The 27,074-nt window shown below is 43.8% G+C and overlaps 1 protein-coding gene across 7 annotated transcripts in view; it reads left to right on the forward strand.

Annotated features, from left to right (window-relative positions):
- Positions 1 to 27,074, forward strand: part of LOC105563692 (protein FAM107B) — a 54,968-nt gene that overhangs the window by 25,449 nt on the left and 2,445 nt on the right. For 3 of the 7 annotated variants that reach the window (XM_012015488.1, XM_012015485.1, XM_012015489.1), the window contains exons 2-4: positions 15,451 to 15,505; positions 25,360 to 25,519; positions 26,702 to 26,873. In XM_012015488.1, coding sequence (XP_011870878.1) covers positions 25,368 to 25,519; positions 26,702 to 26,873 — 324 coding nt within the window. In that variant the 5' untranslated portion in view covers positions 15,451 to 15,505; positions 25,360 to 25,367. Of the gene's footprint in view, positions 1 to 5,986; positions 6,206 to 12,732; positions 12,784 to 15,450; positions 15,506 to 24,477; positions 24,572 to 25,359; positions 25,520 to 26,701; positions 26,874 to 27,074 lie in introns of those variants that run through there. The other 4 variants (XM_012015487.1, XM_012015484.1, XM_012015490.1 and 1 more) reach the window with 4 other exon arrangements.

Here is a 27,074-nt window from a genome sequence, read left to right on the forward strand (position 1 = left end):
CACATTAGCGCGTGTGCCATGGCTATAGACTTTTTTATTCCCCGAACTTTCTAATGCTAAAGACGACAAAGGTATACGCTATTTCGTCCGATAGCATCGTCGCAAAAAGTCCCGCGAAAAAACAAACGCCTCTTTCACCTCGTTGTTATTTCATGCTACCAATTCGCTGGGCGGGGGAGGGGGGGGAGCCGAACGCTTTGCCTTCTCCCTCGACATCGATCGTAGATAGAAATTCGCGCTGTCGGATGCCGCCGTGTATACACAGCTACCCGGTAGTGCACCGTCGTTCCTCATTGTCTTTCCGCGCGACGCGGGGGTGGGGGGTGGGGAGACGTAAATATGTATACACACGCACATTCGGTTTCGCTTTTCCCGATTCTCAGGGAGGCGAGAAAACAAAGCTACGCGCGCCGAGTGCGACGCACGCTCGCTTTCTAAACGGTCGAACGCAACGCACGCAGGACAAGAGCCCCCGCGTACGCACGTTCAATCGACCAGAGAGATCCGTCGTCGTCGTCGTCGTCGGGGAGAGAAACGTCCTGACTGCCAGCACTCGTCACTCCGTAAACTCCGCCAATTTGCATATTACGCCGCTGCGTAACAGCGCGTTGCCCTCTGCATCCGGGCAAAAGAGGACCGGAATCTCGAAGAGATTGATACGTTTTTATATTCGCGGTTTTGTCGCTCGGGCGAAGGACGGGGAGATCAAAGGCCTGTTCTTTATTACTGCACTACTGAACTAGTGCAATAAGTTAAAATGAAACAAATAGATTACCTCTCATTCCAACTCATTGCACCAGTGTGCACTAGTTGAGGAGTGCAGCAATAAAAAAACAGACCCCAACTTATTAATTTAGTTAATGAGCTAATAATGCGCTAATTTGGATGATCTTTTTCGCGGTCAGATACGCAATTATATACGCAGTATCTTGCAATTATTTCCTTTAATTGCTACTCCCCGTGTATAAATTGTACTCGTTGAGCGCAACATTGCGCCCAGCGATTGATTGAATTTGCAATTAACGCGGCCCGCGGACTTTCATCGACGGTCACGTTCGTTCTGCATCTCGACGCACGGTCGGGATAAACGGCGTAGATAAGATATGCAGTAGCGCATGTCTAATTTCTAAAATGGCGTAAATTATGGAGTCACGTAAGGGAAAGGCGCCGCGAATTATAAGGCGACAGAAATTCCGCTGTTCAATGCCGCGCTGAAAAACACCTCGCAGCTTTTCGATTAGTCTCGATCTCTCGGGCGATTCGCCTCGCGTTCGCAGCGTGGAAACGCGAAATATTCGAAAATATGCGGGACACAAAGCCTACCCGATTTTCGATACTCGTTTTACCTTCGGACATCCCCGGCTTAAATCCGCGGGTCAAACATTCTGAAATTCACGGGCCGAGACTTTGCCCGTTATAGGTTTTTAACTATTTATCTAAAGCAGAGGGGGAGACCGGTTCTAAATGGCCCTGGGGGTATGTCGCTCATTGAACCCTTTTCTGGTATTTACCTTGAAAGAAATAATAGGCACAAAATTGCAAAATGATCCTTTTAAAACGTAGATACTTTTTTTCTGAGTTTCATTAAAATCGGAATAATATTACGGTTAAAAATTTAAGAAGATTTAGTATAATGTGCATTTTATATGTGGCCTTCTTATTCTGCGCTACTGGACAATTAAACCTGGTACCAGGGCAAGATGACTACTCTGGGGAAAAAAGACAGCAACGCATTTTGGGGCTCACAATTTTATTTAATTGTGGGCCCCAAAATCGGTTGCTGTCTTTCTTTTTCTCAGAGTACGTTGCTGCGTTTTTGTACTTAGGTAATTAGCAAACAAAATATAAAATTAACAAGATTGTGTTGAACATTAACATACAGAGGACAGTTATCTGTGTCATGTTTGTACAGTCAGTCATAATAATAAGTTTGTTCCGTTTTAAATCAACGGCGAACTTATCGACGTCTTAATGCAACCGTCATTTGTTACCGCGATCGAGCGATGCACCGCAACTTTTCAATTAGCCGCAATTTCCAACTCTCGCGGTTTCCCGATTGGCGTTTTTCGATCAACCTCAACTACATCGCGAAGCTGTATGGTAACTGTGCCTGTCCGACGAACTTTGGTACTCGGTCAGCTCGACTTTACGTTCACGGAAGCCTAGTGTGCATCGTGCACTGAGAAAAAAATTTTCTTAATTTTAGAAAATATATTTACTAAAATTAGATTTACTTGATTTAAATAAATAATGTTTAAAATGACAAATTTTTCTCTTTATTATAATAAATCAAAACATTAAAATTAAAAAATGATTTCTTATTGAAACATTTGTTTAAATCTAATTCAGATTTGCTACATTACAGTACAGTACTTGTTGGAATGTAGTAAAGAATTTTTTTTAATGTAGAATCTTGATATTTTAATTTTATAAAAACCATTTTAGTACATATTTCTTTAAATTCAGTTTTTTTTTGGCCAGGCGCTTATAAAGTTTGGTGCTGCCACTAGATGGTCGCCGAACTCGTAAGTAAAATCGTGGCAGCTAGATATAATAAGCAACCGCATCAGCAGACGCAGTTTAATCATTTAATGGTCTATTTTTTATTATGGCTGAACATAGTGTACTAATTCAGTGTTTATCTTTCTTCTTTTAATGAAGGGAAAATTTTAATATCAAATTTGTTTGGATACAACAAAATTTATTAAATCCAAAGAAATCGTTTTCTCTGTGTACTAGAACTTCTTCATTACATTTAACAAAATATTTATTATAATTGATAAACTATTTAATTTATGGAAACGACGATTTTCTTTATATGAGTAAATTAAATTAGAAAAGTAGAAAATAAACATTACAATTTAATAAACATCAACTGCTTTCCATAAAATAGTTTTGATATTTAGTAAACGATTTATTTAATAAAAGAATTATTTTCTATAAATGAACAAATATGATTGCTTATTTTAAGAAAATGCGTTCACAGTTGTATGCAAACACATGGTTTGCTAAAACTAAGGAAATTTTTTTTCTATCTAGTAAATTTTTTTCTCAGTGTGATAATAGAATCCGAGTATCATTTTTATCTCTTGTCCACACACTCTCGGAAAGGATTTCTGCTACCGAGACAAAAATATTCTTGACGCATTTATATTTCTCACAACCTCATTTGGTATAAAAATAAGACAATGTAAAAAAAATTAATAATTATTCTCTATCGAATTTAAAAAAGATTGACTTAATTTTTTCTCTCGGCGCATGATTATTCACGGGAAAGCAATAATTTCGCTATTCAACGCCGCACCTGTCATCGCGCGCTTTGCAAATTTTCGCCGACGTTCATTTTCCAAGTACAAATAATCCGCATCTCCATAGTCCACGTCCCTCCTGGCGCAAAATTATTTTCTCACGCAGTAGTGTTACAACGTATTATAAGACCGTTCGTAAGCCCGCACTCTGGTTATTGATGGCTCGTCGCACACTAGAAAAAAAGTTGCACGAATCGACGCGTTCAAATGGCTCGGTGGTCTGTTGCCGATTACGAGAGAGTGAAAGTGTACGCCGGTGGCACACAGGTGCTTTCGATGGATAGCACGTTTTCTCGGCTGAGATTCAGTCGCACGCGCGATCCCGCCGAGTGTCTATCGCGTCCTTTTTCTTTTCACCCCCGTTCCCGGTGCGTTTGTTGTCGATTTTAACGTGTGCGCTCGAGAAGCAAATTATCCGCAATCGCCTCGTCCCGATAGTCGGCGCGATAACGATCGACGGCGATTTGTTTGCTCGCCGACTATTACGGTGTGCTACGAATCGCGAGTGCGTGCTCGATGTGTGCGCATTTTGCGTGTCGTTCGCGTATGAAAAGGCGATACCGCTCCGCGACAAAGAAAGGTAACGTTATCCGAACTTTCGCGAGGGGCGGGGAAGGGAAGTACAATACATTTTTATTTGTCTTACCGTAAAGCCTAATCTACGATGTGCTCTTTGCGTCTGAAAACGTTCTATTTTGTAGCCCGCAAGTACGTTTAAAAAAGAGTGAGAACAAGCGCCCATCACACTTGAAAAATTTGTGTTAAATTGAACAGATATCACATATGTCCCAAAACGGTCCACGCAAATTTTCGTGTTAGTTTAACATAACGTGGATATGTTAAGTAATCACACTAATACTCTGTTAATATTTTAACACACAATAAACGCAAATCTCTAAGTAATTTGAAATAAATTTTGTGTAAGATTAACATATTTTGAATGACAAAATGAGTGTAAAAAATGCAATTTTACATTTTACAGATGTAATAAGCCAAATGACAGTTTAAAAGCACTCACACTTATGTTATATAGAACAAAATCAACATTTCATTCTGTAAATTTTAACAGATAAATTTTGTTACTAATAATATAGAACGTATATATTGTGTCAAACTAAAAAATAAGTACACATTGTGTAGTGTAACATTTCTTTTCTGTTATTTTAATGATTTTACATTTGAGGTCAATTAACACAAGAGCAATATGTTAAATTAACCCATGAATGTGTTACACATTTAGTACAGAACTTTTAACCGGCATTTTTTTAAACAAGAAAACACAAATTTTCCAACTGTGTGTCGATATTCAGTAACGCAAAGATAAACGGTCAAAATTTTTCCCAGAGTAGAGTTACGAACAATCGAAATAATTCGATTACTAATTGTGGGCCCCAAAAAGGGTGGCTTAACTGTCTTTTTCCCCAGAGTGTAATCAGCTCGACGAGACCTTTCCGTTTGGTACCTAACTTTGTGACCAAAATCGAACGCGAACAAAATGGAGCCGATCTCGTTCTCGCTCTTTGTGCAAACTGTACATTGTACAATCATACGTGGTCGACAAACTCTTTAAGCGCTTCGATTAGCTTAAAAGTAGAATGTTTCTGGACGGCAAAGAGCACATTGTAGATCAGACTCTACTCGCCAAGATAAAAGGCACCGAGCCTCCATCGTCGAGAAACTATCGGCGGTGCCGGCCTCGATTCCATTAGATAAATGGCATTTGATAGGCGCTCGCGATCGAGCAAAATCACGGCCGTGATCGATATCTGGATCGATATCTCGCTCGCAATTACCGCGTTTGTCAATCACCTTTCGAAAGGCGTGAGATAATTTTAACGGATTACGCGAGAGGTGGTTGGCTCCCGGCCGTTCCCACGACCGTGAACCCGCATCGTGCCATGGAACTGCAGGACCGCTGCAATGCGGTCCGACGAGGGCCGGGGGCGGCATCGGCAGCCGTTGGCGACGTGTGCCTTTCTGGCCGCTGGCATTCCCGCGGCGCCGTCACACGTCTCAAAAGTGGCACAAAAATATCGCGTCGCGTACGGAAAGGAGAGAAGATCTTCCGGGAGATATCCAAAACGTGGCGAGCGGTTTCGCGATACTCCGCCGCGAACTCGGAATCGAATTTGCGTTCTCGCACGCGTTTCGAGGATGGACGGGCAACGTGCGGCTCTCGCGTCACTTTCAGCCCTTTTAAAACAACTCGCGCTCGCACTCCCCGGGCGTAAGTAGGTCGAAACCAGCGGGGGGGAAAAACCTTGCCCGACGCGCGGAGTTGTTGTTAAATATCTTCTATTTTCGCCCGTCAGACCTTAGAGCGCTTTTAGAGCGAGGTCCTTGTGTCAGATACGCAAAGAGGGCTTTGCCATCCTTGAGAGAGGCGAGCGTAACTATTTGCACGTTCCATAAAAATAGAGAGAAGGCAGGTCGGTATTAACCGTCGCGACGCCCGGCACGTTTTTCTCCCCTCCTTCACCCTTGTAAGGTCTTTGTAGAATTTCCCCGTGAATGTCAGCGGATTCACGGCCGCTGCTGCCGTAGGAGATGCGTAGATAGCGTAAGAGGTACCCGTTACAACGCACCCACGGGGTCGCGTGCGCCGCCGGGCCCCGTTTCCTCGCCCCGCGCGCGCCCGTCTCCGCCCGTCTCCGCGCGGCGCGGCGCGGCGCGGCGGCTGTCAGTGCCGTCAGTCAGTCCGCGTCGCGCGCCCGAGCGAGCGGGTTCGTGCGTGCGAGTCCGAGTGCGAGAGCGTGGCGGCAGCCGAATGCGTAACGAACGTAACACGCGCACGGGCGAATAAGAGTAAAAGTAACGAGATATCTTCGCGTTCCGTTGCTGCACCGCGTAACATCGAAACGGCGGTTTTTAACGGCGCGCCAGCTCGCGGCAACCCGGTATGTATATTGTATTCACGCACGATATTGTTCTTCTAGCGCCGATGGACAATCGCGTCACGCACGACGTGTCACGCCCGCGGGACTCACCGCCACGTGCGAGGGACTCCAGGGCGTTCGTAGGGTCAGTGCGTAAACGCGTTTAGGTCTGCACAATACGTCGCGTGTCGCTGTCAGGTGTCGGGACGTAGCCGATAGTTGGATCTTTTTTTTAAAAGAAATTTGCTTATTGGACCATCGGCTACGTCCCGACATACGACGTATTGCAGAACAGTCCTTGGAGAACTTTTATCATTCGCGGTGGATTCGAAAGTATTTAGATCGCGATCGCTCGCGAGAACGCCGGAAGCTTATTCTTCTATTTTCTATATTCTACAACGGACGCAAAACGCAAGAAATCGACTAATCGCAGTGAAATATGGGAAGGAGACTCGACTCATCGGCCGATTTCTTGCGTTTTGCATTCATTGTGGAATAAGCTGAAGCTCTTTCTGCGTCTCGCGCGTGAGCCACTTGCCGAGCCTCCGGCCACGTGCGAGGAACTTTTCAGGGCGTTCGGAGGGTCTCGCTGCGTTCTCGGGTACTGTGCGTAAACGCGTTTAGAGAACCGCTACCATTCGCGGTGGATTCGAAAGTATTTAGATCGCGATCGCTCGCGAGGACGCCGAAGCTATTTAGAGACTGGCCGCGGAGGCATTTAAAGGCGCGTCAACCACGTGCGAGAGAGTCGCCGAACTGTGGCCGAGAATCCCGTGGACGTTCGAAGGATCGTCGGACTCCTCGAGGGACGTGAAACCACGCGGGGTAGATTTGACGGTTGACGATCGCACGGATGCTCAGTGTGACGGGTCTTCGCTTTTCCGCGATACATTCCGATCCCGTTTGACCGGAACACGTGCGCCACATGTGACATATGCTTTCAGTCTCGTACGTCAATGGTCTCGCGTATGTTGCCGCGTTCCTCGCGCGGAAATTAAGCAGAAACACTCTTACGGTTTGGTTCTCCGTTCAGTCCTTGGTAGCGAACGTGTTGATCGTCCAACGCCGCAAAACCTATGCGCCGTCAAGAGCACGAGTCCCGTATTTATCGGAGTATCCTTGACCGATCGGCATTGCCGATAAAACGAAGGCGCTCGCCTACGGAGGACCTTGGCTCGCCATGTATCGCATCTTCGACGAGGCGGCGAAACGAGAAACGTCACTTTTACGTCGATCCTGGGACGCAAATATCCCAGAAATACCTCTCGTTTGAAACGTTTCGCTGACGCGCGCAATTTATAATCTCTCCACTCTGGGAAAAAAAAAGTCAGTTACAATCCATTTTGGGGCCCACAATTAGTAATCGAATTATTTAGATTGTTCGTAACTCTAACTTTTACGAATTTTATCTCGCGTAACTAAAAATCACAATTAGCCGTTCTATCCATATTCAAGATATTAGAGTAATACTAATCAATTCTCTCAATTAGTTCTGTCGATATTCAGTAACGCAAAGATAATTTTCACTTAAGTGGCAATAACCGAAATGTTAAGTTGCTTAACTACATAAAAAAACGGTCAAAATTTTTCCCAGAGTAGAGTTACGAACAATCCAAATAATTCGATTATTAATGGTGGGCCCCAAAATGGGTTATAACTGTCTTTTTTTTTCCCAGAGCAATAAAATAGAGCGCGTAAGAAGAAACAAAGAAAGCCGTGTCTTTCCGAACAGCTTCGACAAGCAAGCGGAAATTTCGGAGTCCCAGGGATTCGCTCTGGATTTTAACGGTTAACAATTTGCGGGGCTCCTTGTCGAATCAGATACGAAGTTGGATACCGCCGCAGTTGTGTATCTCTCGGGAGGAAGAAGACAAAAAACTGAGGATTTATCTATATACTTCGTACGCACACTGATAGAAAAATATATGTCATTTTTGGACCCAACCATATTTTTATAATTCCTAAGTTATGGTTGACCTAACAATGTACATTGTTAGGTCAACCATAACTTACGTTGGGTCCAAAAATGACTATATTTTTCTATCAGTGCACGTAACGTATTATTCGCAGTATGAATATTATGAAACAGACGGGCGTGATCGTCGCTGATCAGCCTGATTATTACGCTGCCGGATATCACAGCTGTACTTAATCGGCCGTCCGACGATTACCGTCATTAACACGAGTTCCCTCTCGTTCGAACGAAAACGGCGGCAGTGCCAGACCGCAGGCGGTCAAACTTTTCGAGGCTTACGCAAGACTCGCCGAGGACACGTCGCTTCTTCCGCGTGTTTGTGTCAATCGCAGAATCCCCGCGTCGTCCATTATGTCGCCGTTCGCGAACGTGCGACGTCACCTTACGTCTACAACGCACGTTTTAGATATATTAAATTCCAGCCGCGCGGTCTTTTGAAACAGGGACATATGCACAAACGGGTCTCGTCCATTTAAATTGAACATTAGATCGATGCTCGACGGGAGATGATCGATATCGAATGTGTGACGACGCGCTAATCGCAAAAGTGCCCCGCCTAATGGAAGCTACGCCCCTATTGCCGACCCGAGACCCGTAATTATCGCGGATGTTACGTCTAACATTTAACGCGCTCTTTCGCAACTCGATCGCGAGTTGTGCGAGCGGCCGAACGGGTTCTGGCCGTAAATTATTAGGAGGAAGCGCCGGAAGAGCTACCGGGAGAAAGCGGACCCGTGGACACCCGATTCTATCCCGTAAGTCCCAGTCTACAATAGATGATTTAAGCCCTAAGCTTTAAGAAATTGGCCAATCACGGTCAAGTATGAGTAGAATGCGCGACTGTGATTAGTCAATTTCTTAAGGCTTAGGGCTTAAATCTCGATTGTAGACTGGGACTAACCCATCGAAGCCTCGTGAACTTATCGTTCGTTGCGTCCAAGTCGTTCGCCGGCGCGATACGCGCGGGGACGAGCGGATCGGACGCTGGGCCTCGCCCATCGCGAATATAAGAGCGTCACGGGAAACAATAAATTACCACTGTGCTTCAAAGGGTTAACAAAAATCTCTCTGACTAATATCCCTTCTGCAGATCTTTACTCGTATTTGAGATATTTTCTTTCGGTAACGAGACCTTAAATGAGAATTGCTCGAAGGAGTAGTCCGCGATTTAACGTTACGAGTCCAATTTCCTTTCGATTTCTTTTGTTACGTACTTAAATATAATGTTATATATTTAAATACTGAAACGCACAAAACGTTGCGATAGAATGTATACATTTTCTCGATCCGTGCGCCTAGTTTTCCCTCTCATTGACGCTCTTATGGCCGGAGAAAATCGAAAGTGGATTCTCGGAGAAATAATTCGTGGCGTATCTGCCACGTCGTAAAGTTTACGTTGCTAAGTACGGCAGTGGAAGCGACTTTAGACTGTAGGAATTATAAATCGCTCCGTCACGATCGCCGCGTCGCGCGCCGTGGTACCAATTATATTCGCAGCTCGAGAAATGTAGGTAATACCTCGAAAACAAGCTACTCCGATTATTGCGGATTACGTAAACAGAAATAAGTGAGATTTACGATCCATTCCGGAGCGCTTTCGCGTCCTTTGAATTGCAAATCTCACAAGTCAATTTCGATAGGCAATGGACGCGGAACGAGACTGGTATCGGGCATTCGGGCCTCAAACATCTTTATCGCAGATCTTCGGAGTAAAATAACGTCGAGATAAAGCCCGCTTAGGGGCTCGACGGGGGCATAAAATCTGTTTTATGGTTTCTGCAATTTCTTCGATTTCCACTCGCGTATAACATTCAGTCGAGCGAATCTGCGACGAACTGACTCCGCGGAGCCGCATACCCACGGAAAGAAAAAAATACGGAGCAGTCTCGTGCGTTTGCAGTCCGTGTGTTAAAAATAACGAAAAAAAAAGAAAATAAGAATATTCATGAGCGAAAGTATCTCGCCGAGCGATCTAGGAATGAAAACTAGGTGCTCCTCGAGGGTCGCGATGGGCAGATGCCCTCGATGGAAATAAATCGCGAGTTCGCGGACAATTATCGCTCTGTGCCGGGGAGAAAATGCGCGCTCTTATGCGCCGCGGGTGTTTGAACGTTAAATTGGCCGTTTCGGGGCCGATAAAACGGAGGCAAGAGGCCATGAGACGAGAGCCACATTGGAGGCGCTGCCGGGATAATCTTCGCGAGAGGCGTAACTTTGAGAAAACGCGACGGCGGCGCGATTTTTCTCCTTCTCGCGCTCGTCTCGCACGCCGCGCGGCGCCGATCGCTTTTAAAAGCGGAGAAAACGATCGCTTGAACTTCGCACCGTAAAAGTGCCTGGGTGGAATTGTTATGGCCACGTTCGTGCCGCGTGTATGCAAATGCCGCTTTTCTTCGGCCCATTGTTGCGCGCGACGTTTACGCGCGTTTCATCGAGCGCAACAAGCCGATGCGCCGTTACGAATGGAATGCGTGTAATTCGTGCACAGACGAATGATGTGTTACGCGAGGAAAACGCGCGCACCTTTTAAGGATATCAACTTTATGACCAACTCGCTGATCGAAGTATCAGATCGATAGACAATCGTGCTCTCTAAAGCCCGTATATCAGACTACGGATTGGGATTGGGATTAGATTGAAATTTAACCAATCACAGTAAAGTTTACTAATCTCAAGTTCAGTAACTTTTACTCTGATTGGTCAAATTTCAATCTAATCCCAATCTCAATCCGTAGTCTGATACGGGCTTTAGAGCCAATCGATGGATTATCACTGAAAACAATGACTGTTCACTGTTTTCAGTGATAATCCACCGATTGGCTTTTAGAGAGTGTTCAATCGTGCAAATCTTTGGTGTAAAAATTGGTTATCGGTGCAATATTGAGAGGTGGAGCAATAGTAATATGTCTAGAAAATATCTTTCCTTTAACGTTTTAAATACTTGCATAATTTACATAAATTCTAAATAATTCTTAATAACCAATTTTTTACTATTTTATTTAGAACCAATAACAGAATTGAATATTTAACCGAGGGGAATTTTTTTTAAAAATCGACCAAACTGGCAAAATTGATGGTTTATTTTAATCGCGACGTTTCGACCTCCTTTATCGGGTCCTTTTCAAGTACATCCTGCACTGAAAAAAAAAAATCTGATAGATTCAACCAGTCGTCTGTTGGAAAATGGACTTGCCAGATTTGTAGTGAAGTCTAGCAAACTTCTGGTTATGAAATATCTTTCTTGGTAAATTCTAAAGGAATTCTGATTCGTCCATTTTCTAACAGACGACTGGTTGAACCTGTCAGATTTTTTTTTTCAGTGTGGAAACTTTATAAGTGCTCAAACCGCAGTGTAGAACAAGATTCATTAGTATGTGTATGGACGAAAATGACCTAAAGTTAACTGAACATTTTTATTTTATGCCGAGACAGAATGGGTTCACGAGTCTGCGCACGGAAAAAAACATTTAGCTGCTGTAGCTAAAACTTAGCAAAATAGGGACAGCTGATATTTTAGTTGTGATAGCTCAATATTTTGCTACGACAGCAAACCGTTTGCTGTCGCACCTAATGCAATAGGCACAGTAGCAAAATATTGAGCTATCACAACTAAAATATTAGCTATTTTGCTAAGTTTTAGTTACAGCAGCTACATTGTTTTTTCCGTGCGGTAGCAAATTCATAATGTCACATCTGGAATTGTCGCAGGTGAATAATTAGACATCTTTGCGGTTAGATAAATTACTAAATTAATAAACTAGGAGTAGAAGTACAAAAGCAGTCGAATGAACAAGATATTATAATAAGTTGAGTATAATAAATTAATAAATTGAGAGTAGAAGTCGAACAAAGCAGTCAAAGGGATAAAATAAGAAGTTAAATAAATTAATTGACTGGCTAATAAGTCAAATGTAAGGGTCAAAGGATAAAAAGGCAAGTGCCTTTTGGTTGATTACCACTGGCGACAGGATGCCACTCAAATTGTTGAATATTTAAGTTACGCTTTCATTCACAGTTCTTCTCGAGCATATTTCATTGCAACTGATACGCGCATAAAAGATATGTTAAGTTCTCACATGCATTAACGAAATTCCCCCCCCCTCCTCTGTCCCTCTTCTCGAATTGTTTTAATAAATAATCAAGTCTGTCCTGCGCCGCGCAGGGCCGATCCCTCCCCAAACAATTCGGTCAGCTGGCCCTACGTCTTTTTTTCCCCGTCGCGACGCAAATGCGAGTAGATTGAGTAACCACCGGCGACAATTGCCGCTCCCCCGGCCCGTTGGTGCCGCGCGAGAAATATTAATACCCTCCACTTCCTTCCGGGCAACACACCCGGCGCGGGGAACGGTCTGGTCCCCCCCCTCGCTTCGGCACCCCAAAATCCGCCGGGACTTGTTTCACGTGGCCGCGCGTGTCTACGTAAACACGCGCGATCTCTAAACAGCGCAACCGCCGCCGCAGCCCGAGGGCGCAGAGCCCAAACACTTTGGAGCGCGTGCGGTCGAACGCGTGGCGAGAGGGTTACAATTAGCGGTTATAACATCGCGCGCCGCTGCGAGTTACAATACAATACAATACTGGTGGATGGATGCTCCGCGAAATTGCTTACGGTCTACATACGGCGGTAAGGCGGTTTCGTTTTAACGGAGAGGAGAAACGTCGAACTTGTGTGCAAATCGCGACGCGAACAGCTGATTCTCCTCGATTCTCGACGGACAATTGCGTCTCCCTCGCGTGCCTCTGCGTCTGAACGTCTTCGTTAGGCGACCCGATTCTTTCGTCTGGCAGCTTTCGCAGATTAAAACGACGGTCTTCGTAGAGTCCTCGCCGCGATAATGCGAGAGACATCTATCATGACGATCGCCCCGTTAGTAGATATCGCTAGATGGCCGGTAGATCGAATTGTACGTCTCGTTATTTTGATATCTCGTTATTTCAATGCGAAAACAGATTGGCCTCCCTAGGAATTAGAAAAAATGATTTAATATTTCTTTTCTTAATTCAATCCGATTTCATTCGACTCCATTAAAATAAAAAGAGAAAGTAATGAAAAACTTCCAGAATATTGTGGTTAACATTGTTTCTCCTGCGTTAGCAGTACCAGAATTTAAAAAAAAGAGTTAAACGTACACAGAGGTTAAAGCGCGAAAAATCAGTCGCTTTTCTGTCGCAGTAAAATGGCAAAAGTGGCAACTCCTTTACAATCCCGTCGTTTTTGTTACTCGCAAGTCTTGTACTATCGGCATTCATTTCAGCTTTGCATATGAGCGGCGAAAAAAAGCGCTCTATGAGACTTGAACAATGCCACCATTGCGATATTCTTGTCGAGTCATATCTTTTGGAATTTCCAACGCGAGATTCTGCTGGCTAACGTCCGCTTTAGACAATTCATAATTAATGAAGAATTCTATTTGATAACTTTATATGCCGCCGTAAGACGAGAAACATTTGAAACATGCACACGTGTGTATACAAGTTATCTACTTACAAAATTATAAGTAAAACACTATTCTGGCGCGGATTATAAATTCGCCCGATGCGACTTTAAATACGCGCTTAATGAATAAGATAAGTTTTAATTGTACACCGCAAAAGGAACTCATTTATATTAATATGTCATAAATACTCGTATAAAATTATTATTTTAAATGTTCCTTAAAAGATCGCGACGATACGGCGGGATTGCGGCGCCGCAGGTGCTTGTTATTTTTAATATTGTATCTTTTTCTACTTGCGCGTGGTATCCGAAGAGGCGCTATCGACGGCCGAAATCAAGGGCGGAAGCTGTTAGCGATAACCACGATCCTTCGGCATTGGACGTTGCGTTCAGGCATCGTCGTAAATTGACGTAGGAGTTTTCATTTATCGGACAGAGCCCGATGTACACGTTGCATCTTTCGCGGACCCGGTAATCGTCGTTTTCCATAACCAGTTGTACGAAAATCGAGAGTGCTTTCGACCACGCATAAATTTCGTATCGACGGAGTTTTGTTATGGCTGCGTTCGAGCTAAACAGGGTGAGCCTTTCTAATCTTAACAGGCAAATATTTCGAAAATATAAATAAAGACTCGCCCTGTATATCTAAAAAAACACACATAATTAGGATAAAGAATAAAAATTGATATAGATATTACAATAAATGCAACGAAGGCACATAGGCATGGATAATAAAGACAAATGGCAAAGATTTCGCACGGTTCTCTCAAAACGCATACGGCAATCTCTGTCTCTCTTGTAAATTAATTTTTTTGTACAGCTAACTTCAATTTTTCCAAGTTACCCGTGATTTATGTGGCGGCCGGGAGAGATTTTCTTCGTTACTTCTCTCGCGCGGCGAGACCCGCGTGAAACTCGAAAGAATTTTCTCGTGTGGATAGCGGAAACAAATTGCGCGTTTAAGGATTAGAACGGCTTTCCCAGGATTGTACACTCGCGTTGCCTCGCAGGTCTCTGATAACTAATTTCATGTCATTAGCATACGCTGGATGGTTGACTTTAGCGCGATTAACATGCGCTTCCCATGCGTGACACTTGATTTTCGTCATGTTTATATATTCTTAGCGATTATGATGGACGACCGCCTGCGTGGCGGTGAACGCCGTCCGCATGCCGGATGGAAAACCGCCGCAATTACCAGTCATCATCATCTCTCAGATACCAGCCGGAAGCGGCTTTATCCGATTTTACACGAGCCCGTGGAAAACGTATGTGGCGTTTCGCAAAAGCCCGCCGGTCGAGATCGCGATTGCAATTGAATGCCGCTGGCGTGCGGCCAAGTGAGAGTGATATCTCGGTGAAATCATCGATGACGAGATGACGACGGGAAGCCGTGGTTGACGCCGCCCGCGCGAACGCGGCTTTCGACTCTGCCTCGCGTTCGGGCGAATCCGGATGCGAGAGCAGGGAACGTCGGAATGCTTCGTGTACGCCACAAATTAAGCGATTATAAAATATAACGCAAGCACGATTCTCTTATTTAACGTAATAATGCAGATTAATTATACCGATAACGAGTAATTTAATGGAATTCCTTTCCGATGACGCGTCATCGGAAATTATTTCGATGATAAATTAATAAATTAAGGACCGCGGGTTAGATGCGGGAGAGCAGATGCGTTGAATGGCCCGCTGTAATAATTTCAAGAATTAATTTAGATAGAGAGAACGCAGATGAAATTACAAGCCCATCGACCCGTTAATTAGTATTTGACGTTAGATCCTCGGAATCTCTCTCCGCGCGTTAACTGTAACCATAAACCGCCGTTAATCAATTATACGTATGTGTTTCAGGTGATTACTAACGGTCTCAAGTGCGACTCGGACGACGTCGACGGTTTGACAAACGGTGAGTCACTCGAATACTGTAACGCTCTCTCTTCTTCTTCTTCTTTTTTTCTCTTCCTCATTCATTCCGTCGCAAAGAGCCGCAATCAACGATGACGACCGCATGAGATTAGGTTCATTCGATCGCGCGACCCTTGGTTTCATTGACGAAATCTCACCGCGTAAAAGGAGTCGCCCGTGAAACATTTCAGGACTGTACGAAAGTTTCTCGATCTTTCTCCTCAATCTTTAATCTATGTTTAAAGAAAGCACTGTTTAATTTACTTCGGTCGTTACGGTCGATTTCTTGGAAATATCTTCACTTGTTGAAGATTTTCGCATTGAACAATTGTTGCGATTGTCAGGAAATAAGCTTGAATAAAGTACGAGTTATTTTCAGCTTATTCGTTAATATATAATTAATTAATTAATAAAATTCGTATGGCTCAAATGTGATAAACACAAATTTGAAGGGATAAAAGACTAAGAGCCGCGACAGGGTGTTAGTGTCGAAATATTTCGTTCTAAATTTATTGCGAAAAAATATCACCTCAGCCAGGGTTAATTAATTTTTCTCAAATGCAAACCGTTAAGCGCTGAAGTTTCGTCTGTAAACTTCTGTGCGATTGAGTTCATTTCATTACACTTAGTCGACGATGACTTTCACAATTTAACATGCGTGGTTCACCGACACTGCCATTTTTACGTCGTCGGTGTTAAGTACTTTGTGAAACTAGTGTCTCTTTCTATTTCTCTTTTTCTCTCTGGAAGTCTCGACGGCGAGGCGTACGGACCGCATACACCGAAGTAACGTATCATTTTATTTAGGAGAGAAACATCATTACGGCCGTGCATCACTCATTATCGTTCTAATTGGATCCTAATGTTTGAGACGTTTCGCACTCGGTGAAAATTTACGGTTCCGGTTTTTACAATTCCGGCTATAATTTACACCGCGGTTTTCCCCTCGTAAATCGAGCGCGCCATGTATCGGCGTTTTCATTGCCGCTTATACGACACGCGTGTGTCTAATTGCGCCACGTTCATTACGTTATTCTCAGTAAAAATCACAGCCGTTCCCACCGATAATTGCGCCGCTCGGAATACGCGCTCCATAAATCGTGGACTTATCTCTTATTTTAGAACATTTCCGAATACACATCCTTGTAAATAAACGAGGAATCATTTTTAAGGAAAGTATTAATTTCTCGGCGATTCTCGATACAATTTTTTTTCCGTTCGTCTGATGTCAAGCTAAATTTCTAGTTTTTAGAATTTCAATTTAGAAAACAATTTTATTATTTTACTGCGTAAGCGCGATTTGTTCGATAACGTTAAGAGAATCTGTAATTGGAGATTTAGGCCGCTGTTCATAGTCAAATCTTATATTTAAGACCGTCTTAAACTTATCTTAAGATGCCGTATGAGAGATTTCATTGGCTCCGGATTATCTAAAAATGATCTTAGGACGATCTTAAATATAAGGTCTGACTATGAATACCGCCCTAAAAGAATATCGCCGAAACTCATTAACCCAAATCTTAAAAAAAAATTATGTCTTTTTGTGCGTTTCATTGTCGCGTGAAAAACACCAAGTATTTTTATCTTCGCTTTGTATTTCATAATTCATAGACATGGAGACTTTCTACAATTGAAGAGTGGTATTTTCAAAAAATTATTAAAGTTTCTAAAAAGTTGTTTGCTGCTCCGGAGACCGCGAAGTTAAATACGTGAAAGACAGATGCGTGCTAATCCGTCTACAAATTATCCCGTCGTGCTCCTAAATCGAGATTATTTAGGGCACATGGCCGGGGGTAGCTCGCGGCTTTGTATATAGCGCACGACGTTTCCCGGGCAAGTAACATGGAACAGAGACGGAGGGGTTCCCTCTTGTCGATGGTTCTCGGGACGTCGCGGAGGAGAGAGAGAGAGAGAGAGAGCGCGCGCGTTTCCTCGCGTGACGTAACACGTCGTCCTCGTCCTCGGCGAGATTGCGACGGCCCTGACTTTGCCCTTCGGTCACTATCATTCCGGGCGAGTGCGAGCGAACGAGCGCGCGCCGCACGTGTGTGTCTGCAACGACGATGATCCCGGCCGCATTTTCTCACGCTACTTCAGCTGCTCCTTGCCGGTGCAATGATCTCCCTTCCGCACATCTGCCTGAAAATTATGTCCCGAGCTGGCTTACGCGCCTCACCCCCTTCGTCCCGCCTCACCTTCCTCCGCACGACTCGTTAATTCTGCCGCGTCATCCTCGAACAGGACATTCCCCGACTCCTCTCGGCCTCCCGAGATTAATCCCTTTGGACACACACTTCGGAAGTTTGAACGACCCCGCACCGTATAATTTTCTTACCGCGCGCGCATCGTTCGCGCAATATCCGGCAAACTTCGGTCAATTTTCGCATATAAATCGCGTAAACAAATTTTTTTTCCCCCCCGACTACGGGGCTGGAATAAATAACAAAGTGTCGCTTCCCTTATTACTCAATTTCAAATTTGAGACTCGGCCGCGCTGTGCAACTTCAATGAGGGACGAAGGAAACGCGCCGTTCATGGTAAATTATACGGAAGCTGTTGCAATGTCTCGCGAATGTTGTTCAAGGATAGTGATTATAGAGAAACTCCTCTATTATTTATTTTATAACAGGCCACGCTTTTGTTAGATATCTTTTCCACCCTCGTCCTTCTCTCGGCGGCGACTTTTTGCGTTCGATCACTGTGCCAACTCCGAAGCGTGTCCACGTCGATTTAATTAGCGGCGCTCTTATTGTTGCGGGGCCTGTTTTTCTCGCGGATCTCCGTTTAACGTGGAAACCAATTGCGTTGTGGCGCTGATAAAGTTAGGTAAGCCCGGCGGTGAAAGTAGGAAGGCGGAAGTGAACAGGAGGATACAACGGGATTCGTATCGCGTCGCGGATTATTAGATCATTATGTCATCTTTGATTTAGTCCGCGGTCGCGGCGCGTAACGCAAGACGATCAGAGGCATAAGCGCCCCGCATTGTTGATGGATTCTAATAATCTTTCGCCGGCGGGATTCAAGGATAACCGTAATTACCGCCGCGATGCGCGATACGCCGATAGTTTCGTAATTAGATTTTAATTGTTAATGAATAATTAGCGATTATACCGTAACCGCGATTACGGCCTTAATTATTACGACTTCGGCCGCCGCGCGGTTTCCCTCGAGTTTAGAAGCCTCCTCGGAGCCCGCGATCAAAAGGAGTTCGTTTAATGAGAGAATAAGCCGGGGGGTTTTTTTTATAATGGGCTTACAAGATCTCGTTTAATCGCGCCGTATCGTCGTCCGTCATCGCGCATATTCAATCCTCGCCACTGCATTATTTATTCTCGCCGGGTTATTCGCGATCCAAGCTTCGCTAAATGCCCCGCGATCAAATAACAGAACGCTATCGTTTGAACGCACGTCGATAGGATTTATCGCGAGCGCTTTAATGTTTAATTGCCGAATCGTTGAACGAACGATTAAGGCCTCGGTTTCACCAACGTCGCTTAGGCTCGGTTTAATTCGTTCCATGTCTCTTTCCGACTGTTACTTTAGAACGAGACAAACGTGAATCGAACTACGATTAAAGTTGAGCGACGTGAAACCGGGTCTAAGCATCGTAACGTTGAAAGATTACAGCGACTGCGGGGAGGAGTGTTTTATTATTTTTTGTTCAGAACAAATCGTTACCGCGCTCGTGGAGCCTGTTAATAAGATTAGGATTAGACAGGGACGCGCGGATGAGGCTTTACGGCCTCGTATAAATTCCCCGATGGTTTCGCGTTTATAGTTCCCGAGATCGCCGTCGTCGGGATCGAAAGTGAGAGTTACGGTTTTTGCTTATCGAGAGATCGAGGAAAGTGTCGCTGCCGCGAGGATATTTCGCGGCTGCAGTAAACTTTCGATTTGGATCTCGCGAACGCCCGTCATTATCCCGCGCAGGCCCCGTGCACGTTTCCCCGACGTCGCGCGCTTCGGGGTAAGCGGCCACGTCACCCCCCCCCCCCCCGGGGGGGTACCGCGAGGCTGTAAACCACGCTTCGCTCCGCACGCGATTAACGGCGTCGCGCCTCGCCGGACGTCCCGGGCGCGAAATTCACTCTTTCCGCTCGTAAAATCCAACAATCCGGATCCGGTCGGGATCCTCTCGCGACGACAAGGGCCGCCCACGTCGAGAAGGGGGCGGGGGGGGGGGCATTACCGATAGCCTGCTCTACGGCCGCTCGATCGTGCAACGGAATGAAACCGGCGAGTCGGGAAATCTCGGGGATTCCCGGAATGTCCTCGTCTTGAGGAGAAACTTTATTAGTTATCGCGAAGCGGGGCAATTTCCTGAACAAAGTTCTGCTTTGACCGGATATCTTTCTCGTATTCTGAATTACAGCGCATTCGCCGGAGCGTAAATAATTGGAACGTCCGACAATTACGTCGCGTTTGATGTCTAAGGGCCAGTTTCGCAAACGCCGGCTAACCGTTAACCAGAGTACAGTCGACTCCCTGTATTCTTCTATCTTATTATTTACGAAGAGACGGAGACCCAATTAACCTTCGGTTAGTAGTTGACCGACGTTTGTGAAACTGGCCTTAAGGCCCGGTTTGACCAAACGTCGCTTAACTTCAATCTTAGTTTAAGGGGTCATTCCACTTCAACGGCCCAAAAACTACGCTTATCTTTAACAATTTTTTTCACCGTAAATACACCATACAGTGAAATAAATCTTTTTGGGATTTATTAGAGCACTCTGAAATAACAGAAAAAAATTGTTGTCGTAATTTAAACAATTTTTTAATTAAGCTTTTTCTACACCGTTCGAATGGCGTGTCAAAAAAGATGCAAGTCCGCTGCGTTGATGACTTTAATCATTCAGGCTTGCCTGAAACGAAAAATCAAAAAGATTCTTAATCTACATATATGAGTATCGCTATGTCCCGAACCTCAATTAAGAATTTTTATTTAAAAATAAAATGGTGCCAGTTTGTTATTTTTAAATAAAAATTCTTAAAAAGTTCAAAAGATTGTTAAAGATAAGCATAGTTTTTGGGCCGTTAAAGTGGAATGACCCCTTAATTCATGCTCGTCTCTTTCTAAAGTAACAGCTTGAAACGGACAAAGAACGAATTAAGCTAAGTTAAACAACGTTGGTGAAATCGGGCCTTAGCCTGACATTACATTTGTCGCGCGACAAATTTCTTAAGTTGATTGGCTGCCGAATAGAAAATTTCTAGACACTCGAGAATTTTACTATCTTCCAATCGACGCACTTCAAGAATCTGTCGTACGACTGGCCTTACGAGCCTCGTGAATTTTTCCTTCGAAAATTGCATTGCCCCCGTTTTCTGGGATTATTGTATTTTCATGTTTCTGCATCCTCGAGGTCTTCTGAAACCGAGACCCTTGAGATTTGGTACCGAGCCTTTCGTTCCGCAGATCTTTCGATTGTGTCGCGTCTATCTTTATCTGAGAGATAAAATATACAGATTTACGCCGTCAGACGTTTACGTTCTAGAAAGCAAAACGACTCCCTTGAATTCCGAGAAACTTCATGGTAGAGATATCGATTATTTATTATCGCCTGATAGAGCCGCGTAGATTAATCGGTCCTGGATAAATCCTAGTAATTTATCTAAGATCTTATTAATTTGCGATTACGGCACGTATTGTGCAACGTAGTTTAGTCGAACGCAATCGCGCGTAATAGAAGAATTATATCAACGTGTGGCTGTTCGCGCGGCCGATTGGAATACAATCGTTTCTGTCGATGTGCAATAAGGTGGTAAACATGACACACGCGCGCTCTTGTATAATCCTGTTATCCTGTTACCCGCGTGCACTTTCTTCGGCTTTGCATTATCAGTTTCTCTTCAGTTCTGCGTATGAATGGCGACAAAAGAGCGTTTCACAAGATACAATGTACGCCGTCTTTCACGACTTTTTTTCTCAGGGCATTCGATCGTATCTTTCAGTTCCCGAGACTCTGCTAACATTGATAAAAAATCCAGACTTGTCAGATTAATTGTAATTTATTTTAACGAACGATAAATTAATTACTTTACACCAATGAATATATATATTATAATAATAACTGGTATTTAATAGCGCGATGTAGATAATATCGTTCTTTAAATTCTTTAAATCACGCGAGCACACAAATAGTTAACATTGTGCCTGAGTTTTCCCACTTGCTGGCGTTTAGGAAAAATTTATCGGCCTAAATGACGGTCGGTAGTTCTGTGCGTCAACTGTGACTTTCCACTTACGATTGTAATTTTTATCTTCAAAAGCATGTGTGTCCTTTCCGGGTCAAGTACTTCCGATTCTATGCTAAGCTAACTTATGTAGCAGTCCGTTGTAAATTGAATTGGGATCAGTGATACTTCCCATGCGAGGCTGACGGTGCGCGACGCGTAAGTAGACTATCGCGTAACGGGCTTCCGATTGTCATGCACAACGTCATCCTTCTGTGCATCATGCGTCGATGAACTTAAATCAAACGCTATTCAATGAAAACGCGCGAATCAAAGCAAATAAAAAAAAAGACGTATTACCTGATGCGTAAACGCAACACCTGCGGAATGATCAATCGACCTCTTATCGGTCAAATTACAATGCGTGCTTTTCTGGTGGAAATTTGTATCGCGCTGAAAAACGTTTTAATGTCGGTCCTACAAAAAACAATGGGCAAAGAAACTTGTCGCATTTTTCATTAAAAGTTACTTAGCTACGCTGAGAAAAAAATGCCCGATTAAATATAATCGGATAACCCAATTACATAATAACAAACGGATATATCCAATTAAATTGTGTAACCGATGAAAAATATGTTCTTCAATCAAATATCATCGGATAAATTTCGTCGGGTGTATCCATAATTTAATCGGAAAAATTTATCAACACTATTTAGTAGGTTTATCCGATGAAAATTTTTCTCAGTGTATAATGTAAACGCGAGGATGCGAGAGACTGCAAGCTACCGTATGAAGGAATTGGTAATCCCCGAGAAAGTTCTTCTAGCGTGTGATTTGAATATCTTCTAGCACTCGGGAAAGATAGAAAAAATGAGATATACTTTCCGTCATTCATCGTCAATGATTACGTGCGCTCGTATCTAATTGTTAGGCTCGAGTACTCGCTTATCTCGGCGCTGCACACTTATCTACGCTAATGATGCGTTGCATACTGTATGTACGCGCTGCTGGCTTATCTCGCGCTTTCAAAAATTCGGATCAATGCACCGTCGCGGCGAGTCAACGACTCTGCGAATAAATAAACAGAGAGTAGACGCGTCTGAGTGTGAATAACCGACTAAGAAAATGTCGCCCCCGACAGTGCGCAATTTTTTCAATAAACGGAAATAGGCATTTTCTCCCCTGCGTACACGTGGTATTTTTAGCGCGAATTTTTTTTTCCCACGCGACACGCCTCGTCACGCTCGCGAGAAGAATTGAGCCGGCGATAAAAATTAATTAATCAAATTTTATCTGGATATCTTTACCGGGCGGGTATTGAGATCGCTTAATTAAATATCGTGACCTCTTCCTAATGGCACCTGTCACCGGATTTCCATAAAATCGCGTATGCAGCCCGTGCGATGCACGCGAACGAAACGTTCGCTTACTTTCGCGACCCCGTTTCGCAACTCGATCGAACATTTCATCGGGCTTGACGGCACGAAATAAATTTGCTTTTCCGCGGCACGGTATGTAACGCGAGAAGCATCCAATACTTCGCACCCGCGATTTTCACGAGAAATTTGCAAGTAAATCGCGATCCTCTAATTAATAATAATAATGAAGTTACGTTTGCACGTTTCCGTGAATTTTTGCCGATAAAAAATTAGTATTGACACATTTATACGGATATTATAATTTTATCATGGAGGTGATATTTTTTTCGCAATAAATTTAGAATAAAATAGGCTGTGCCTTAGACACTAACACCCTGTCACGGCTTTCAGTCCTTTATTCCTTCAAATTGATAATTTTATTTTTAATTAATACGTTACGCCATGATATTTTTATCTATGTAAGCGAAAATTCGAAAATCAATTTGAATGCGTTGAATAGCGTTATTTTAGCTTCTCAACTTGACTGACGATTTCATAACGTTATCTGGACGAACGCGCGGAAATGACATGTTGTATTAATCTATTGGTAGAACCGTGGTATCTTGAACAAACGTTGATAAGTAACTAACGACAAATGTGTCCAGCATATTGTCGATATTTTGACCAGTGCCGGGACGAGGATCGAATTTCCTAAGCGCGAGAACCGAAGGAAATCGCGACGCGAGGCGAATCCGACAGCCAACGGATTCTCGCGGCGCGATTCTTACCAGCGAAGCTGTGATTTCGACACGATACGATTTTTATCTGAAAACGCATTGCGTCCTCTCCCGCGCAAAGGGAACGGAAGTAGGACGAACACGCAAGACGAACAACACGCAGTCCTTGTAATCATTTCTTCGACCCTTTTCTTCTAATTTTATTCGCGTTCTTTTCTGTAACTTACTTGTGACGATCGAAGTTCGCCAATATCGGAAATTCTCCGATCGTTGACCGGTGTATTTTGCACAGCTGCTTCGATGACATTATATTTTTTTACTCCTCCCTTGAATCGTTAATTCTGAAAATTTACTTTATCTCCTACTTAAAAGGACCCACTTTAATGGTAAATTGGCAAAAGTAGAAATTTCCGACACTATCGGTTTTAAAGTAGGAGTAAATTTTGCACTTGCAGTTCGACCTATAACTATAAACTATACTCGCATGTGTCGGTGAAACAGATGACTTTAGGATCCTTTTAACGTCCTTCGTGTAACGAAGGAGAGTTAAAACACTCCGGCTCGGTTCAATCGCAGCGGAAACGTACTGTTTGTTTCACCTTGAGTCGCGACCATTCTATTCGCGCGGCTCCCTTATCCCATTAACGCGGCTATATCCGCGAAGCCCTACAAAAATATATAGAACTTCTCTCTTTGATACGCCTCACATGCTGAGGAAGTATCTCAGTTGCGACACCACGACGATGTGCGAGCAGGGTGAGAGCAGCTCGGTGAGAGCGAGAATAGCGTTGTTAGAGGGTGAATACTTGTTAAACGCAGCCAGCAATTTGCCAATTTTCGGAGTGGTCGTGTGCGTCGGTCGTGCCGTGATTTCATCGAAAAAAATCGCATTACTTCATCCGATCTTCATTTATGGATACGTCAACGCAGAAATCTTTGCGTCTCGTCTCTTTGTCTGTTCGATCCAATTAAAAAACAAAGTTCCTTAATCAAAATTTTGTAACGCGACATTGTTGAGATAACGTTGCAATTTTGTAGTGCGGCTGAGAAGCAGAGCGAACAGAGTTTACTCGACTTTATCCACTACTTTCGTTATAAACAGGACGTTTGGCGACGAAGATTCATTTGATCTCAATAACTTGAGAAAGTTGAACGTTATTTTTCAATCATTTTTATCTTCGATTTCAACACTGAGAAAAATGTCCGATTAAATACATATAATCGGATAATCCAATTACATGATAACAAACGGATATATCCGATTAAATTGTATATCCGATGAAAAATTTGATCGGTTTTTCAATCAAATTTCATCGGTAATTGCATTTCATCGGATATATCCATAATTTAATCGGAAAACGTAATCGGAAAAATGAACCATCGGACATACTATTTAATTGGTTTATCCGATGAAAATTTTTCTCAGTGAAGATTTAGCCTTCTCGAAAGAGCAAAACATTTCCCGCGCAAGGATCGAAGATTTATCTGACAAGTGTGCTCGCAATTGTGGCGCAAATATACGATGTGTCGCTTGAATCTGGGCTCAAGGGGATCGTTTATCGAATTTGCAATTTCTTTGTTCTCAGGGAGAAAAATGGCACCGGTTCTGGGCGTACCGCCTCCGCCACCACCGGCTCCTCACATGGGACCGGACGGCCTGATCTTGCCGAGGAAACCGTATAACCCTTGCCTTATCTCCAATAATCATAAGGACCTTCACAGGGAGTTACTTTTCAATCAGAAAATGTAAGTAACGAATCGCCTCAAAATTCACGCCGGTTAAAACGCGAAATTACTTCGGGAGATCATCTTTACGGCGCGAGTCTTCGTGGAAATAAAGCTTCCTTAAGTTGGATAAACACTTCTGTACTCGCGAACGAAATAGCGACATAGAAAACGACATAGAAATCTTGCTGTTCCTTTATTGCCAGAATTATTCGCGGGATGCTTAAAATTTCCTCTCTTAAGATTTTCGATGTAAAATTTTCTCTTAATAAGTTCATTACATCTCAAGTTTCTCCGAATGTTTTTACAATTTAATTCCCCAACGCGGTGAATTCTTCACGGCGAGAAATACTTTATTCAGGCAGACAGTTTCTTTTATCCGGTCTGTGATGAGGTCTGAATTTCGAATGAGAGATCCTCCCTAAAGTAAATACCTCGCCGCCTCTCTGCCCCGCGCGCGCGCGCGTTCCAAATTAATTAATGCGTTTAATTAATGCCGCGAGAGAGATGATATTCGCGATGAAAATGGAAAGCCGATTAGCCACGTGTAAAACTTCCTGATGAAAGCTGGGCACCGCTGTACAACGAATTTATTTTTATCGCGCGCGAATCCGAGCGTGATCGAGTATCAGATCGGCGCGGACTGTACGCGTCCGAGTTTTCGCCTCGTAAAATATTATTTCTCGCGCGATTACGTATACTTACTTTCGATCGCGGTCAATCGAGATAGAATCAAATACGTTTTCACGTTAATTCCCTGTTTACGTCTAATCAGTACGCGACCGCGCTCGACACACCTGCGAGTTCTTCACGCTTCGATGGAGTTAAACGGTTCACGCTTACCGACTTCTACCTTGGCACGTAATTCACGCCAATTCGCACGCGTGGTTTTTTTCACTTGCGCTCGAGACAACGTAATCTTACGGCGCTGTTCCTTTTTTTTTTTTTTTTGTGAAATCAACGTATCCTTATTTCCACGCAAAAATCTTCGTGCATTTCATTTGCGTAAGAATCTGTATCCAACTTTTATCTTCGTATTCGATTTCATTTTCGATATTGGCATTTCCCTGGTACGCTTCAACTTTTATACCCGCTAGAGATTACCGTTATATAATTACAGCGGCGAAAGCTGCGCTTTTTTTCTTAATCAGAAAGCATTGCGTCGGATTCATTAAACGCACGCTTCGCTGTATCTTTCTGCAGTGGCAAGAACGTCTTGAACCAGAAGAGCGAGCTGCAACGTGCCCTCGAGAAACAGAGGGAAGCTGCGTCAAGGAGAGAGGCTGACAGGACCCGCGAGGAAAGTTACAAGGACGATCCCAGGACCGCGTTGCAAAGGGCGATCGAGCAGAGAGCAAGACACATTCAGCTGACGGTAATCCGAGATTAACGCGCGCAGTTAGCTCACCTTTTTGGTGAAAAATTATATCTTTATCCTTTCAGATCCTAAAACCTGAATCCTTATATTTTTAAATCCTCGAAAGAGACTATTCAGTCCTCGATTCTCCGCATTCGGGGGGGAAAATCCATCCCAGCGAAACTCTATTCCTCGAGGATCATCGATCGACTTGGCTCT

Source organism: Vollenhovia emeryi, unplaced genomic scaffold, assembly GCF_000949405.1.
Source record: "Vollenhovia emeryi isolate VEMERY1.0 unplaced genomic scaffold, V.emery_V1.0 DF939172.1, whole genome shotgun sequence".
Classification (NCBI taxonomy): Eukaryota; Metazoa; Arthropoda; class Insecta; order Hymenoptera; family Formicidae; genus Vollenhovia; species Vollenhovia emeryi.